General features: G+C 36.5%; 1 protein-coding gene across 1 annotated transcript in view; it reads right to left on the bottom strand.

The window, feature by feature from the left end:
• CACNB2 (calcium voltage-gated channel auxiliary subunit beta 2) overlaps nt 1-14,154 on the bottom strand; it is a 517,878-nt gene that overhangs the window by 51,535 nt on the left and 452,189 nt on the right. Inside the window, exons 4-6 of the mRNA XM_007936340.2 lie at nt 8,400-8,522; nt 5,750-5,886; nt 1,701-1,777 (exon numbers count right to left, since the gene is read on the bottom strand). Coding sequence (XP_007934531.1) covers nt 1,701-1,777; nt 5,750-5,886; nt 8,400-8,522 — 337 coding nt within the window. The remainder of the gene's footprint in view (nt 1-1,700; nt 1,778-5,749; nt 5,887-8,399; nt 8,523-14,154) is intronic.

Here is a 14,154-nt window from a genome sequence, read left to right as displayed (position 1 = left end):
TACATGTAGCCAAGTCTTCATTCAGTCGCCTGCCGTGCTCTGCCAAACTTGGGACTTTCAATGGACTTGAATTAATGGCATAGGTTTGGTAACATTGGGACTGTGCCTTTTTACTTGTTGACCTTGGGTTTGTCAGCCTTAGCAACCAGTAGCTGCCTGAGTGAAGAAAGCCCCCAGCTTCAGTGGGCCAGAAGCAAGAGGCAGAGCTGAAGTCCAAGGTCGAGGGGTTTTCACCCAGCCCCTAGAACTAGGCACTTTGAACTTGGACTTTTAGACTCCAAAACTGTAAGAGGATAAATTCCTGTTTGTTCAAGCCATCCCTTTTGTGGTATATTCTGTTAGAGCGGCACTAGGTGACCAAAACAGACACTGTGCCACCCAAAGTAAGACAAAATAGTACCATATGCATCTGGTTGGGCTTACATACAAATTTTTAAAGACACAGGAACAGATTTTGTTTGTAACCCGGGGACTGCTTATACATGATCTTTGTAATTAATACTCATTAAAACTATTTATTTGTATACTTATCTTTCACGACTTACAAAGTCCACTATTTTTACTAAGAAGCCCTTGATTGGTCTCTAAAAGCAGCCAATATTCAGGAATGAGATGTGATGTTTAATAATTGAGGATTCCTGTTCTTAACACACACCAGTCACAGTGCAAATCAGTTTCTGAATTTCTCTATAGATACACTTGTTGTTGTTGTTACGTGCCGTCGAGTCAGCCCTGACTCATAGCGACCCCTCCTTGGGTTTCCGAGGCAGTATCACTACGGAAGTAGGATTGCCCAACCTTCCTTCGGAGGAGTGGCTGATGGGTTTGAACTATCCATTGTTATTGTTTTTTAACTTCTTCCCATTTCTTTCTTCTTATAAATCACATACAGAATAATTTTTCTCAGATGCTTCACAGATCCATCTTTATAATCTTACTCTGACTTCCAATTTCTTTAATCTTACTCTGACTTCCAATTTCTTAGCAAAATAAGATACTGATCACTGGCTTTCACACAATCCACCCAACTGGACTCATTCTATTTATATAAAGCTACAAATCCTACACACAATGATAGGGTTGTAAGACTTAACAACAAATAAAACTTAGTTAAATTTGAATATTAGATAAACAAAAAAAATTTTTTTTGATATAAGTATGTCCTATAACTTTTTTTTTCAGTGTAAGTATATCCCACACAATGTTTACTTGGATTACAATGTGTTTTCATTATTTATTTTGAATTAAGATTTAATTGAGTATTTTTTATTTTTTAGCTAGCCACTCTAAGGATGAACCTAATGCTTTGGAAAGAAAACATTCTCTTTTTATTTAACATTTAAAATCTCTATCTCACATTGCACTTTAGTTATGGGGGGGGCATTCATCCATTTACTGTCCATGACAATTTGTTGGGTATCAGGGAGGGCAAAAGGAATAAACAGTTAAATATGTTCATCACTTTGACCATCTATAGCAATTTAAAGTGAACACATTGACATACTTTCTTTTTTACAAGGCCAGAGAAAATTTTCCCCAAATTATTCCTAATACCACGTGGGCAATCTTTATTCTGATCCCTTTTAACATTTATAGGGTAACATCTCAATACCATGATTCAATGCGTGTAAATTCATATATAAAACTAAGGAAGACCAAAGCATAAAATGCAGTATGTTCAGCACTTATCACCTACTTACCAGATGATGGAGGTGTAGATTTTCTGGAACTAGGTACTATGTCACCCAAACTGGATAATGAATTTCCTCCTGATTTACTAGAGTAAAGCAAAAATTTACATTAAACCTGACACTGATTTTAGATCTTAAAACATTTCTATTGCCAAGTATGACTATTCATTGTGTCTTTATTGAACTTTACAAATTTTGTCTTTCCAAATAGTAATTTCCCAGTGGAGATTCCTGGAGTATTTGAAATGGCCACGCGATGGTCTTAGTTTTCAAATTTCAGGTTTAATTTTAAAAGGTCTTGAGAGAATGGAAGGGAACTAGGGTAATTCTTGCAGCCATCAAATTCCCAGCCAGGGTAACTTATGGCTAAACATCACAGATCTCCTTTCCTTTTTACTTTGTAGGTCCTCAGAGGCAATGTATACAGCTTTAAGGCTAACCCCAAAACTGAATATTTCCTTCTTGTTTGGTTGCTGTACCTCTGCATTAGCTTGATTTTTTTTTTTTTTTTAAATACATAGATATTTTTTTATTTTTAGAGTTAGGAATAAAAGCAGAAGCCCTGGTGGTGCAAAGGCTAAGTAAGCACTTGACTGTTGACCAAAAGGTTGGCTGTTCAAAACCATGCAGTGGCTCTGTGGGAGAAAGACCTGGTGATTTGCTCTCATAAAGATTACAATCAAAATATTATCTGAATAGTAACACTCACTGCAAATACTCCAAATGTTCAGGGTGCAGATTTACCCTTAAATTTTAATGCTATAAAAATACCAAGTTAGTGAATTGCACCCCACTTCTATTGCCTTTGATTTCTGCCAATGTTTATAATGTGCATATCAGAGATTTTAAATAACAAAGCATAAGGCTGCAAAGTTCTGGTTATGCTGAAGACAAATGTAAAAACATTGGCAGGTAAACAATATTTTCACATATTTAAGGATAAAGTTTGGGTAAAGAGACAGAACAAATAATATCAAGAAATCAAAGGAAAAAAGGAAATGATATAAGAAAAGGTAACTCAATTCCTTAGAATAATTTGAGTCCACAATTATAGCCTTTTAAGAAAAAAAAATGCAATATCAAAATGAATATATGTCACATAATGCATAATAGCAAATGTCAATACTAATAAGTACTGTTTCTGTGTTTGCCCTGTGCTACATGATTTGCAGATTAGGTTGCTAGCCCATCTGTGGTTAGTTTATGGTTAGACTGGTTGGTTTTTAATCCTCATTCTACCACTTACCAGTTGTGTGACCTTGGTCAAGTTCTTTAACTTCTCTTAGACCATTTCCTCTGTGAAGTGGTGGTTATACTACTTTATAAAGTTCAAGTGGGCACTAATACTGGATCAGAGATAGGAGGCAGAGGAAAATGTGTTTCCTTAACAGTTCTGGCAAAGATTTATACTCCCTTCGTACTCCCTTTAGGGGTAGTTTTCATTTCTCAATTTGTATATGAAGAAGCAGAAAAAGATATACAAGTCTAACTCTGTAAAAATCCATCACAAATTTTCCAAAATGCATTCTATAGAATACCATTCCTATGATATGAAGCAAGAAAAGCTTTTGATAAAATTATTTCAATAAACACATGAAAATTATCTTCATCCTTCCACCCACAATCACAATGCATATTAACATATAAAAGGCTCTGAAAAAGCCTAAGATAGTACCGATCCTGAACTTATTAGACCATAAGACCCTTTTCTCAAATGGATCAAGTGGAAAACTATGACAAATGCTAAATAATCTTTAACAAATCTAGAAACATAATGCCCCCAGCTGACATAACTTCCAAATCTTGACAAACAATATCCTACCTGATATAGCAGTGCCTATGCACCATGTCTATTGTCCCTGAAATCCTTGAAAATGAAATTTTCCACAACAAAGCTAGCACATTAGAGACTGAAAGAGTATTACTAGAACTTCAACTTTCTACAGGTAAAATGCTCATGCTTTGTTTATCTACATACCACTTCTTTTACATGACTAAATGCAACTCACAAGCTGATGGCCCTGAATAACCTGGGATTAATAAAAGTCAAATACGAGACAGAAGTCTCAAAATATGGAAGAATCCATGTGAAGCAAAAGATCTCAACAGTTGTAGAATGCTAGTTAATGAAGATAGATGTTCCAACCAAAAAGCATTCTATTTCACTCATTTGCTGACACTTGAAAAACACTTTTGCTAACACTATATCATCACTGACTATGGTAGTTAAACTTGTGTGTCAACTTGGCTGGGCCTGGTTGAGTGGCTGGGCAGCTGGTGGTAGTTATTCCCCATGATGAAACTGGCAATCAACTCCATGGTGGGATCTACCACAGCAGCTGAGTAGCTGCCTTTGGGATGTGGTCTGCTTCCTATATATAAGGAGAAGCCTTGGGGATAGTTTCTCACTTATTGCACACTTGGACCCTGCATGTAGCTGTGTCATTGTTCAGCAGCCTGCCATACTCTGCCAACCTTGGGACTTACAATGGACTTAAATTAATGGCCTGCTGTGTGATTTGGTAACATTGGTCCTGTGCCTTTTTACTTGTCAACCTTGGGTTTGTCAGTCTCAGCAGCCAACAGCTGTGTGAGTAAGGAAAACCCTCTCGCTCCAGTGGACTGGGAGCAGGAGGCAGAGCTGAACCCCAAGGTAGAGGGGCTTTCACCCAGCCCCTAGAGCCCAGCACTCTGAACTTGGACTTAAAGCCTCCAAACTGTAAGAGAATAAACTCCTATTTGTTAAGGCCATCCATTTATGGTATATTCTTGTCAGAGCAGCACTAGGTAACCAGAACACTGACAAAGGAATTTATATCATTTGATAAACAGTAAATTAAAAATAAAACAAACAAACAAACAAAAAAACCCAGAAGGCTAAACACTCATTAAAGAAAAGACTTGCCCATAGCACATCCTTTCACAAAGGGAGAAGCATACCATATTCATGGATTTGTCTGCAAAAAGTTCAATTTAAAATTCACTACATGTATGAGTTGGAGTTTCTGGGTATACAAATGGTTAACAAGCTTGCTTGTATCTGAAAAGCTAGCAGTTTGAGTCTACCCAGAGGAGTTTTGGAAGACAGGCCTGGCAATCTATTTCCAAAGGATTGGCCACTGAAAACACTATGGAGCACAGTTCTACTCTAAAACACATGTGGTTACTGTAAGTTGGAATGGACTCCACAGCAACTGGTACATGTATGAGCAGTCCTTCTTCTGATTCTTTTAATGTGAAACAACTTCAAGAATCCTAGGATAGATTATTCAGCCCCAGCCTATTACATAACTTATCCAATTGCTATTTCCAAAGGCAATTTTAACTTGTTTCATATTTAAGTTTCTTTTTAAGTGTTTGACAGTGGGTAGAACAAAAAAATGAGTTTCTTGGGTGAAAATGACACTAACAGATGACAAAGCTGTTATCCAATTATATATTTATATTGTTATATATATTATATTGTTAGCCAATTATATTTTAGGCTGTCATCTCTATAATGTTTTCATGCCATTCCAGGAAGCTCAGAGACTAGGACTCATCAACGCAGCTGCTCACAGTATTTTCAATAAGAAACAAGGACTTCAGGATCTCCTCTGCGCTCCTGAATTTAACACTCTATGACCTTGTCGTTAAGTGCCTTTGAGTTAATTTTTGATTCACAGTAACCCTACGTGTTAAAGGAGCAGAACTACCCCTGTGGTGTTCTAGGGTGAAATCTTTACAGAAGCAGGTCTTCCTCTGGTGGAGCTGTTGGGTGGGTTCAAACCAGAAACCTTTACTTAGCAGCTGAGCACTTAATCATTGCACCACCAGGGCTCCTTCTATGCCCTTACGTGTTTCCATTGATGATAATAATTAACCTGTTTCCCAAAGAGGATGCAAATCAGATTCTGGAATGGTGTTTTTAAAAGCAGGATATGTGATGCTATAAATAAACTGTATCAGAATTTTACTTTTAAGAATATGATAAAAATTAAAGAATATAGCAAAATACAGTATATGAATGATGGCATAATTGGAATTTTTACTTACAACACTTGATATTTTTCTCATACCTGGAGTAAAATTTCCCTTGTTTGGCTCTCTGTTCATGCTGTAGCCTCATGTTTTCTAGTTTGACTGGGCTTGGAATGAATCCAATTTCACAGCCTTCTTTAACCAATCGCCCTATCCACCAGTCATTGTTAAATTTCTGGACACAAAATCAAGATTACAGAAATCAGTATACCGAACTTCAAATCTGAAGAATAATCCTTCTTTATACTGTTTTTCTTCCACATGACCTATTTTCAGTGGAGAGAAATATTATGATAATCATAATCAGTTATGTCTGAAGTACCACAATTCAAGAAACCTTGCAGTTGATAGGTTAACATACAAGAATGAACTATTTTTGGGTGCTCAGCAATCAATTGCAGGCTTTACTCTTCCTCTCCTTCTTCATGTTGCCTTACTTAGTACCAGCTCAAGCCCCATTTCAACTGTTGCTGTCACCCTTAGTAGGATAAGCTCTCCTTGTTCCAAGATTAATAGCTGTTCCTAACATGAGACAATTGGAAACCAGGAAGCGTTGCAGAGCTCCTTCTCCTATACAATCAGATTAATTAGAAGTAGTAAGAATCAGAGATAAATATTGAAATTTCTGTGAAGTATTTTGTGTCAGAACAAATTTACCTCTGTGCAAATAGTTTTATAATCATCTTGACATAGTCTGTATAGATAATTTCTCTAATTACATTGATTTTCACAATTTATCTCTTGTGAAAAGACTGTTTATCCCAAATCTATATGACTTGATTTTCTGCAAGTGAATACTATTTTTCAAGTATGTTCTTAAATACTTCATAGCACCATTTCCATTCTGTTTTTCTTTTCTCTCCATGGGAGAAAGAGATCCTTCTCTAAGCATCAGTCATTAGAGGTGGCAGACTCTGCTTTACGTAATTCCTAATTGTAAAGTGAGATTCTAGGCAGGCCATCATTTTGAAAACCTTTCCTGTCTTTCCTTTCTAACAAACCTTTTATATCTTGTCATGGATTGAATTCTATCCCCCAAAATATATGTCAAGTAGACCACGATTCCTAGTATTGTGTAGTCATACTCTATTTTGTGATCTGATTTGATTATCCTTCATTTTCTGATATGAATTGTAAATCCCAACCTTTAAATGTTAATGAGGCAGGATTAGGGTGGGTTATATCTTGAGTCACAGCCTTGAAACAGGGCATGACTCAAGTCTCACTCTTAGTCTAGTACACAAGTCACATCCTTACTCATCACTACCTTTATTCAAGTCACACTATTGCTAGAGTCACACCTATTACCTTGTAAGAGACAAAAGGAGAGAGGAGTAAGCAGAGAGCAGGGGCCTGACTACCACCAAGAAAGAAGAGCCAAGAGCAGAGTATGTTCTTTGGACCTAGGGTTCCTGTATTGAGAACCTCCTAGACCCCAGGGATGACTGATACCAAGACACATGCAGATCTCTAAGGAATGCCAGCCCCACAGATATTGAAAGGAGACAAATATCCTCCCTCAGAGGTGATACAGAGAGAAAAGCTTGCTCTAGAGCTGGTGCCCTGAATTCAGACTTCTAGCCACCTAACCTGTGATGGCAGTGAGTTGGTTTTTTTTTTTTTTTTTTTCAGTAACCTGTGAGATAAAAACTTTGTGTTTGTGAAAGCCATCCGGTTGTGGTATTTCTGTTGTAGCAGCACTAGATAATTAAGACACAGCTCTTTCCAAAAGTTAATGAAATGTTAGGCTCTAAATTTCTTGTTGTTGATGTTATGTGCCATCGAGTCATACTTGACTCATAGCGACCCCTCCTCGGGTTTCCCAAGTGGTATCACTACGGAAGTAGATTGCCCAATCTTCCTTCTGAGGAATGGCTGGTGGGTCTTTTAACTGGCAGTCATCACAGACTGTGCTTATGGTCTTCAGTGCAGGGACCAGTTAAATTTACATATGCTCCCTGTACATGTCACCCCCTAGATGGAAGTGTTCCAACTGAAAATTCCTTCAGGTCCAAGAAAACCTCATACTCACACACTGAGAACATTATGTAAGAGGGATTTCTGGTCATTTAATCCAGTGTTATGCACAGCAGGCATCTGATAAATGTTAACTCACAAGAAACCTTAATTAAGGGTGAATTTTTCCAATTTACAGGTTGACTCATTGTTAACTGAAAGGTGGAGATTTCTGGCGTGAAGGAAAAGGAATTTTCCCCTATATCCCTTTCTGGCCTTGTTTACTCCAATTCCTACCAGTACCCTCTCTGATGATTTGAGTTTAGAAGTTGTCAGCAAAGAGGGGAGATCGTGAATTCTAGATACATTATTAAACCCATCCCACATGGGTAAACTTCAGACATGAAAAAAAAAAAAAAACAGAAATAGTCAAGGTGAAACATTAACAAAAAAATCACAAGTTAAGCATAAAAAAGGATCATCTAGTTTAGTAGTTCCCAATTTCTGGGCCACAGAACCCAGGGGAATCTTGAAGTTATTGCAAGAGGCCTGTGGCTTCCTTTTGAGTTTAAAGAGGTATATTTATATTAGAATAGGTTGAGAGCCACTGATTAAGACTGTATGTTGTATAACTGCAACTATACACAATGCTACTTCACAGCAATGAGAAATACTAAAAGATGCTTCAAGGGGAAAGGTCATGTAGATATAAACTGAAATTATTTTCCTTACTTCCTTAACATGCAGAAAATCTTTTGCTTCAAATGAAATGGCCATGCCTGGCACTGGAACATCATCTTCGTGGGCTGCGCTGTAGCTGACATTTGTTCGAACTGCAAATGCAACGGGCTTTGTCTAAGGAGGGAAAAAAGAAGGGAAAAAGAGTGAGAAAAGAAACAACAGTGTAGCCTTTTTTCCCCCTCAAAATATAAAGATACACTGAGTATGTGTTAAAATGGTTGCTTCTCTCCACATTGGTTCTTTATCACAAAACAGCTTTATTAGCATTCACAACACATTAACTCTTCCAGCTCTCAGCTACATATGACACATTTCCTTACTAGAAACATGCCATTGTTCTCTTTGAAAGCACTACAAGTAATGAAGGTAAAGATAAACTACTGAAATAAATGTTTACAGCACCACAGCCTGTGTCGTTGTTGTTGTTGTTATGTGCCGTCGAGTCACACCCGACTCATAGTGACCCCTCCTTGGGTTTCCGAGGCAGTATCATTACGGAAGTAGATTGCCCCATCTTCCTTCCAAGGAATGGCTGATGGGTTTGAACCACCAGCCCTCTGGTTAGCAGTCAAGTGCCTTAGCCACTAACTGGAAATCAGAAAACTCAAACTGAATAAAATGTCCAGTTCTTTTGTTTCTGTGGATAAGACTTAGTACCCACTACCTAGCCCTAAACATGCACTTTCATTAACAATTAGTGACATTAATTTCAAATGATACAATGTTTTGGAAGACAAAAAAGAGCCAGGAAATATATCTTATGAAAGCAATGACTTTTTATTCTGTTATTTTTCCTCCTTGAGTTCACTCAGCCACAAAACATGGTAACACTAATTAAAAGGTCCTTCATAATTTGATGCTTTACAAAACCACAGATAAGCATTTTTGTCCTCTATCCAGGCAATACCTATTTATCTGGAAAGTGAAAAAAACAGGCAAGCCACCAAACAGAAAAAAAAAAAAAGAGGAGGTATTATTCTAACCAGTTTCCTGTTTCTTTCATATTACAGACAAGCAGATTTCTTTGGAGCAGTTTCTCTTCACTCAATGAGCTATTCCCGCCGACTTGTCAGGGAGGACAAAGGAATTGGAATAGAAAGAGTCTGCACTCATTTCCCAAATTCCCACAGTTAATCCTCACTACCTGACTGCTTTCTAAAAGCCTCAGGTTACTCAGATTTACCCAATATTTGTTGATGGGGAGAGGAGGACAAAGATTGGGATATAGGCACAGTATATGTGAAGCTAGAATTAAGGTGAAACAGATTCCTGGTATCCATTACAAAGTCTAATCATACAGGTGTCACTGGAAACATGGAAACTTTGAAAGGAAATGGAAAATTAAAAAAAAAAAAAGAAGAGATAAAATTTGTAAATAGACATTGGTAATGTTCACACTACATGAACACAATGTCATAAAATGTTGAAATGGCAAATGTTTTATTTACCACATTATAAAAAGGTAGAGATAAAAACTGTTCATAGCTCCATTACAGAAATACAACCATTGATAGCATGAGGATTTTTCTTTTTTTTCTTGGATTTTTTTTTCCCATATATGATTTTTATTCCCATTGCTGAAATCGCAGTAAATGTGATTTTATTCAGTTTTCTCAGTAATATAGTATTTTTGTGATAACATGCTCTTTTTATCCATAATTTAAAAAATTATTTCAACCATTGATCATTGCTTGATATTCAGATTTACGATTTATTCACTATGATATATTTTCTGCTTTGGAAGTCTTTGTGCCAAAGCCTGTTTCTATTTAGAATTCTTTCGTACAACATGAGAAAGTGATGATTTATCAAGGCCTTTTAAAGCCTATTCTAAACTACTATCCAGATGAGCTGTTATCTTCTTTCCATAATACAACTACTAGTACTATATGATGATACCCTTTCCAATTAGATGTAGTCTTAACCAGACTAAATTTTGCTGCTAGAATAACATTTCCCTGAGTAGTTCCATCTATTTTTCAGGAGTGTTTCTAATCACTAGAATATAAGTCTAAGATTATTATTGATTGATTGATTTCTTTGGCCAGCAAGATGTTTAATTTCTTTCAGTGTCTTTCTTTTATTCCTTGGTGAAGACAGAAAATTTAAGTGTGACATGTATCTTTTCTTTAGTGGACTACATGAATTTCAAATATGCAACTCTATAGAGGATCCCATAAAAAAAAAAACCTCATGTCTTTTACACACTAATCACTTTTTCAAATACTTGAATAACAGAAAGAGGGGGCAATGAATAAAAGAAAATCAAAAGTGTGATATAATTCTAGGGACCACAGATAATAATATTATGTTCTTAGATTAAGATGCCAATTCAGAATGTATCTCCTTTGTCTCACTTATAACCAACAATCTCATTTGGTGAGGAAGTTTACATGGGAATTGTCTTTACAAACATACAGTTGGGAAAGCAGCAAAACAGAACCCTGTGTACCAATTTATTTCAGAGACCATATGTCTACAATTATAAGGGAGAGCAGTCAAAGCGAGGGTGGGAGAAGGTACAACAAAAATAAGAGAGCTTATCAGTTTTAGATAAAGACCCCAGGATGTTAACCAAAGAGGCCAACTGATAATCTCAGTGTTGATTCCCTGAACTCATTTTGGCTCTATCTAGCTCAAGCAATGGATGCAGAATGAGGAATGCCAGTCTGTCTAGGGAATATTCATGGTCAGCTCTGTGGCCACAGGACTAATGATGTATTAGTTCCATAGAGGCCAGACTGTAGAAACCACACACTACAGTCAGAGATGCATTTAAGGATTATAGCAGGAGTAATTTTTAATTTCTCACAGCCTCTCAGGAGTTACCAGATCTAAGTGTGTTTCAAAATAATTACTATTAATTAGGGGATAAATGAATTAAAAAAAACACTTGTTTATAAAGTAGAACAATGACATTATCATTAATTTGGTACACTGTTGCTGGTTTTCCTCCAAGACAATGATGAATTAATAGTGAAAGTAATAATTTTCATGGATACAACAAAATGCTTATGCTAGTGACAGAATAACTATCGTTAAAAATAAAAATTAAATCCACTCAAATAAGAATAAAATTAAACTTCTGATCATGATTAATACAGTTACTTAAATTTTCATGCATCAATTTCATTTCTTAACACAAATATTCATTTTATTATGCTAAAAAAGTATGCTTTTCCATTTTCCTGATGGAAAACCATCAATAGCTAATAACTTAATAGGAAAATTCGTAACTTATGTTCTAATGTTTCTAACAGATTTGTCTACAGTATTAACTACTCCCAACTTGAAATAGTTTTCAATAAAATTTAAAGAAAAAAATAACAGATTCCTAATATGAGAGACTACAGAAAAGGGATTAAAATCTAATCAGCTTTTTGATCATCTTGTGATAGAAAATAATTTCATAAAAACTATACTCTTCTATAATTTGAAATATCTCATATGGGACTGCATCTTTGAGTCTTATATAGGAAATACTCAGGAACAAGAGAAGGTGATATCCTTTCAGGAAGAAGATCACAATCATCTGGTTTAATCACCACATGGTAATACTTTAGTTCCCAGCTACCCATTTCTGATTAAAATGATGCTCAGTATCATTTTTCTACTTTCAGTGATAACCAGAAATCTTTCCATATCAAAAATCTTAGAAAACATATTACCCATATACAGGCAAAAATCTGCAATATTTGGGTAAGATGGGAGAATAAGCAGACAGACTACAGAGACCCTCTTCAACAAAGAAAAGAGGAACCAATGAACACAGATACAGAAGATAATTCTGGAACCTGAGCTTTGAAAGGAAGGATATAGAAGTAGACTAAACTCCAACTAGTAGAAGAATCTACATGAAAACACCAAAAAAAGGAGACATACAGAGCTGCGGTCTGTCAGCAATCCTGATGGCACAGACAGCTTGGGTACTGCCAAGTGGTGTTAGGACACAAGAATTAACCTAAAAATCAGCCCTACTAGCCAAGGGCTGCATGGAGGACTGCACTGGTGGCTGATGAATAAAAGGGGAAGCAGTGAAGAGGAAGGTGGGCTGAGCTGAGGACTTTTGGCTGTCTGGAGGGCACAGCTATTTTGAATGTTTACAAGCATTTTGAACCATTTTGGATATTTAAAGTGACAGCATTCTCTCATATTCCAGGGACCTAAGAATAGGCTCCATTTGCCAGGAACTACAAGGACATTCCAGACACGAACAACTGGAAAGGTGTGATATTCCCCTTGTTACATATAACCCACACCTTCTTGGTGAATGGAAGTTTGGCCATCCCTTACTCCACCTGCCTGCTGGGCCTGCAGCAACTGTCTGTGTGCTCTGACGGAGCCTGGGTACTCTGGCCTACCTTGCCCTGATTTTTTTTTCCTTTTTAGTTTGTTTATGTCTGTTTAAAATTATTACTATTATTATTATTCTTTTTTTTTTTTTGTTCTTCCTTTTTATTTTATTTTATTCTTCCCTTCCAAGGTTGTAGTTTTCAAGTTTTTCTTTCTTCCCTGTTCCTGGTTCCCATTTTTTTCTTTCTCATGGTTAACCCCATTCCTTTTTTTTTTTTTTTTTCATTTTTTCCCATTTTTTCCCTCATTAATCTCCTACTCTACCTCTTTTCTCTTATTGGCCCCTCCCCCAGATATTATGGATTTTCTTTCTTTCTTTCTTTTTTTTTTGTGATTGTTCCTGTGTGTTTATGAAGTGTGTTTTTGTCCACTTGCTTTTACTTTTTTAATGTGTATTCAGTCATAGTTTTTTTCCAACTGAGTAGCAGACAGCAGCTATGCCCACATGACGCAACCACACACACTTCCTGCAGCTCCATTTACTGAGTGAAAGCCACCACTTCCTTCTCCACAAACTGGCCAATGATAAACAACCACCAGGAAAAGCCTGACTCACCCTTAATTGCTCTTGACAAAGAGTTAACAGAGATATAAATACAATAGTCACAATGTTTTGGAGACAACAGACCATCACAGCCTACACAAAGAAGCAAGATAAAGGGGTAGAAACAAGGGAGCAGGATACAGAGCCAGAACAAATCCCTGAAGCAGCAGCAGGATTGGAACTCCCTGATAAGGAGTTCAAAAGAATTATATTTAGGTACCTTCAAAGGATTGAGAGACAGATCAAGGAAAACACTAACAAAATGAAGGAAAACACAGACAAAACCCTAGAACAATTCTGGAAGACAATACAAGAACAAAATGACAAAATAAATGAAAAATTCGAAATGATACAAAATCTACAGATAGAATCCAGAAGATTAATACTAAATTGTCAGAAATAGATAACACATTGAAAGGACAAAAAAGTAGAATTGAATCAATGGAAGACAGAATTAATGAACTGAAGACAAATACCTGAATACTTCTTTGGAAAGGAATCAGTCAGAAAAAAGATCAAAACAAAATGAAGAAAGCCTAAGTTTCATGTGGGATACCATCAAAAGGAATAACCTATGTGTCACTGGAATTCCAGAACAGGAAGAGAAAAATAAAACCACTGAGAAAATTGTCCAGATTTGTCGGAAGAGAACTTCCCTGATATGATGAAAGATGAGAATATAGCCATTCAGGAATTCCAGTGAACCCCAAACAGGATAGACTCTAAAAGAAAATCACCAAGACATATCATCATCTAACTCATCAAAACCAAAGACAAAGAAAGAATTCTGAAAGCAGCACAGGAAAAACGAAAAATTACCTACAAAGGAAAACCAGTAAGACTAAGCTC

The sequence above is a fragment of the Orycteropus afer genome, unplaced genomic scaffold (assembly GCF_000298275.1).
Source record: "Orycteropus afer afer isolate SDZICR_OR568_19922 unplaced genomic scaffold, OryAfe1.0 scaffold00035, whole genome shotgun sequence".
Classification (NCBI taxonomy): domain Eukaryota; kingdom Metazoa; phylum Chordata; class Mammalia; order Tubulidentata; family Orycteropodidae; genus Orycteropus; species Orycteropus afer.
This window is presented reverse-complemented; position numbering and strand designations above follow the sequence as displayed.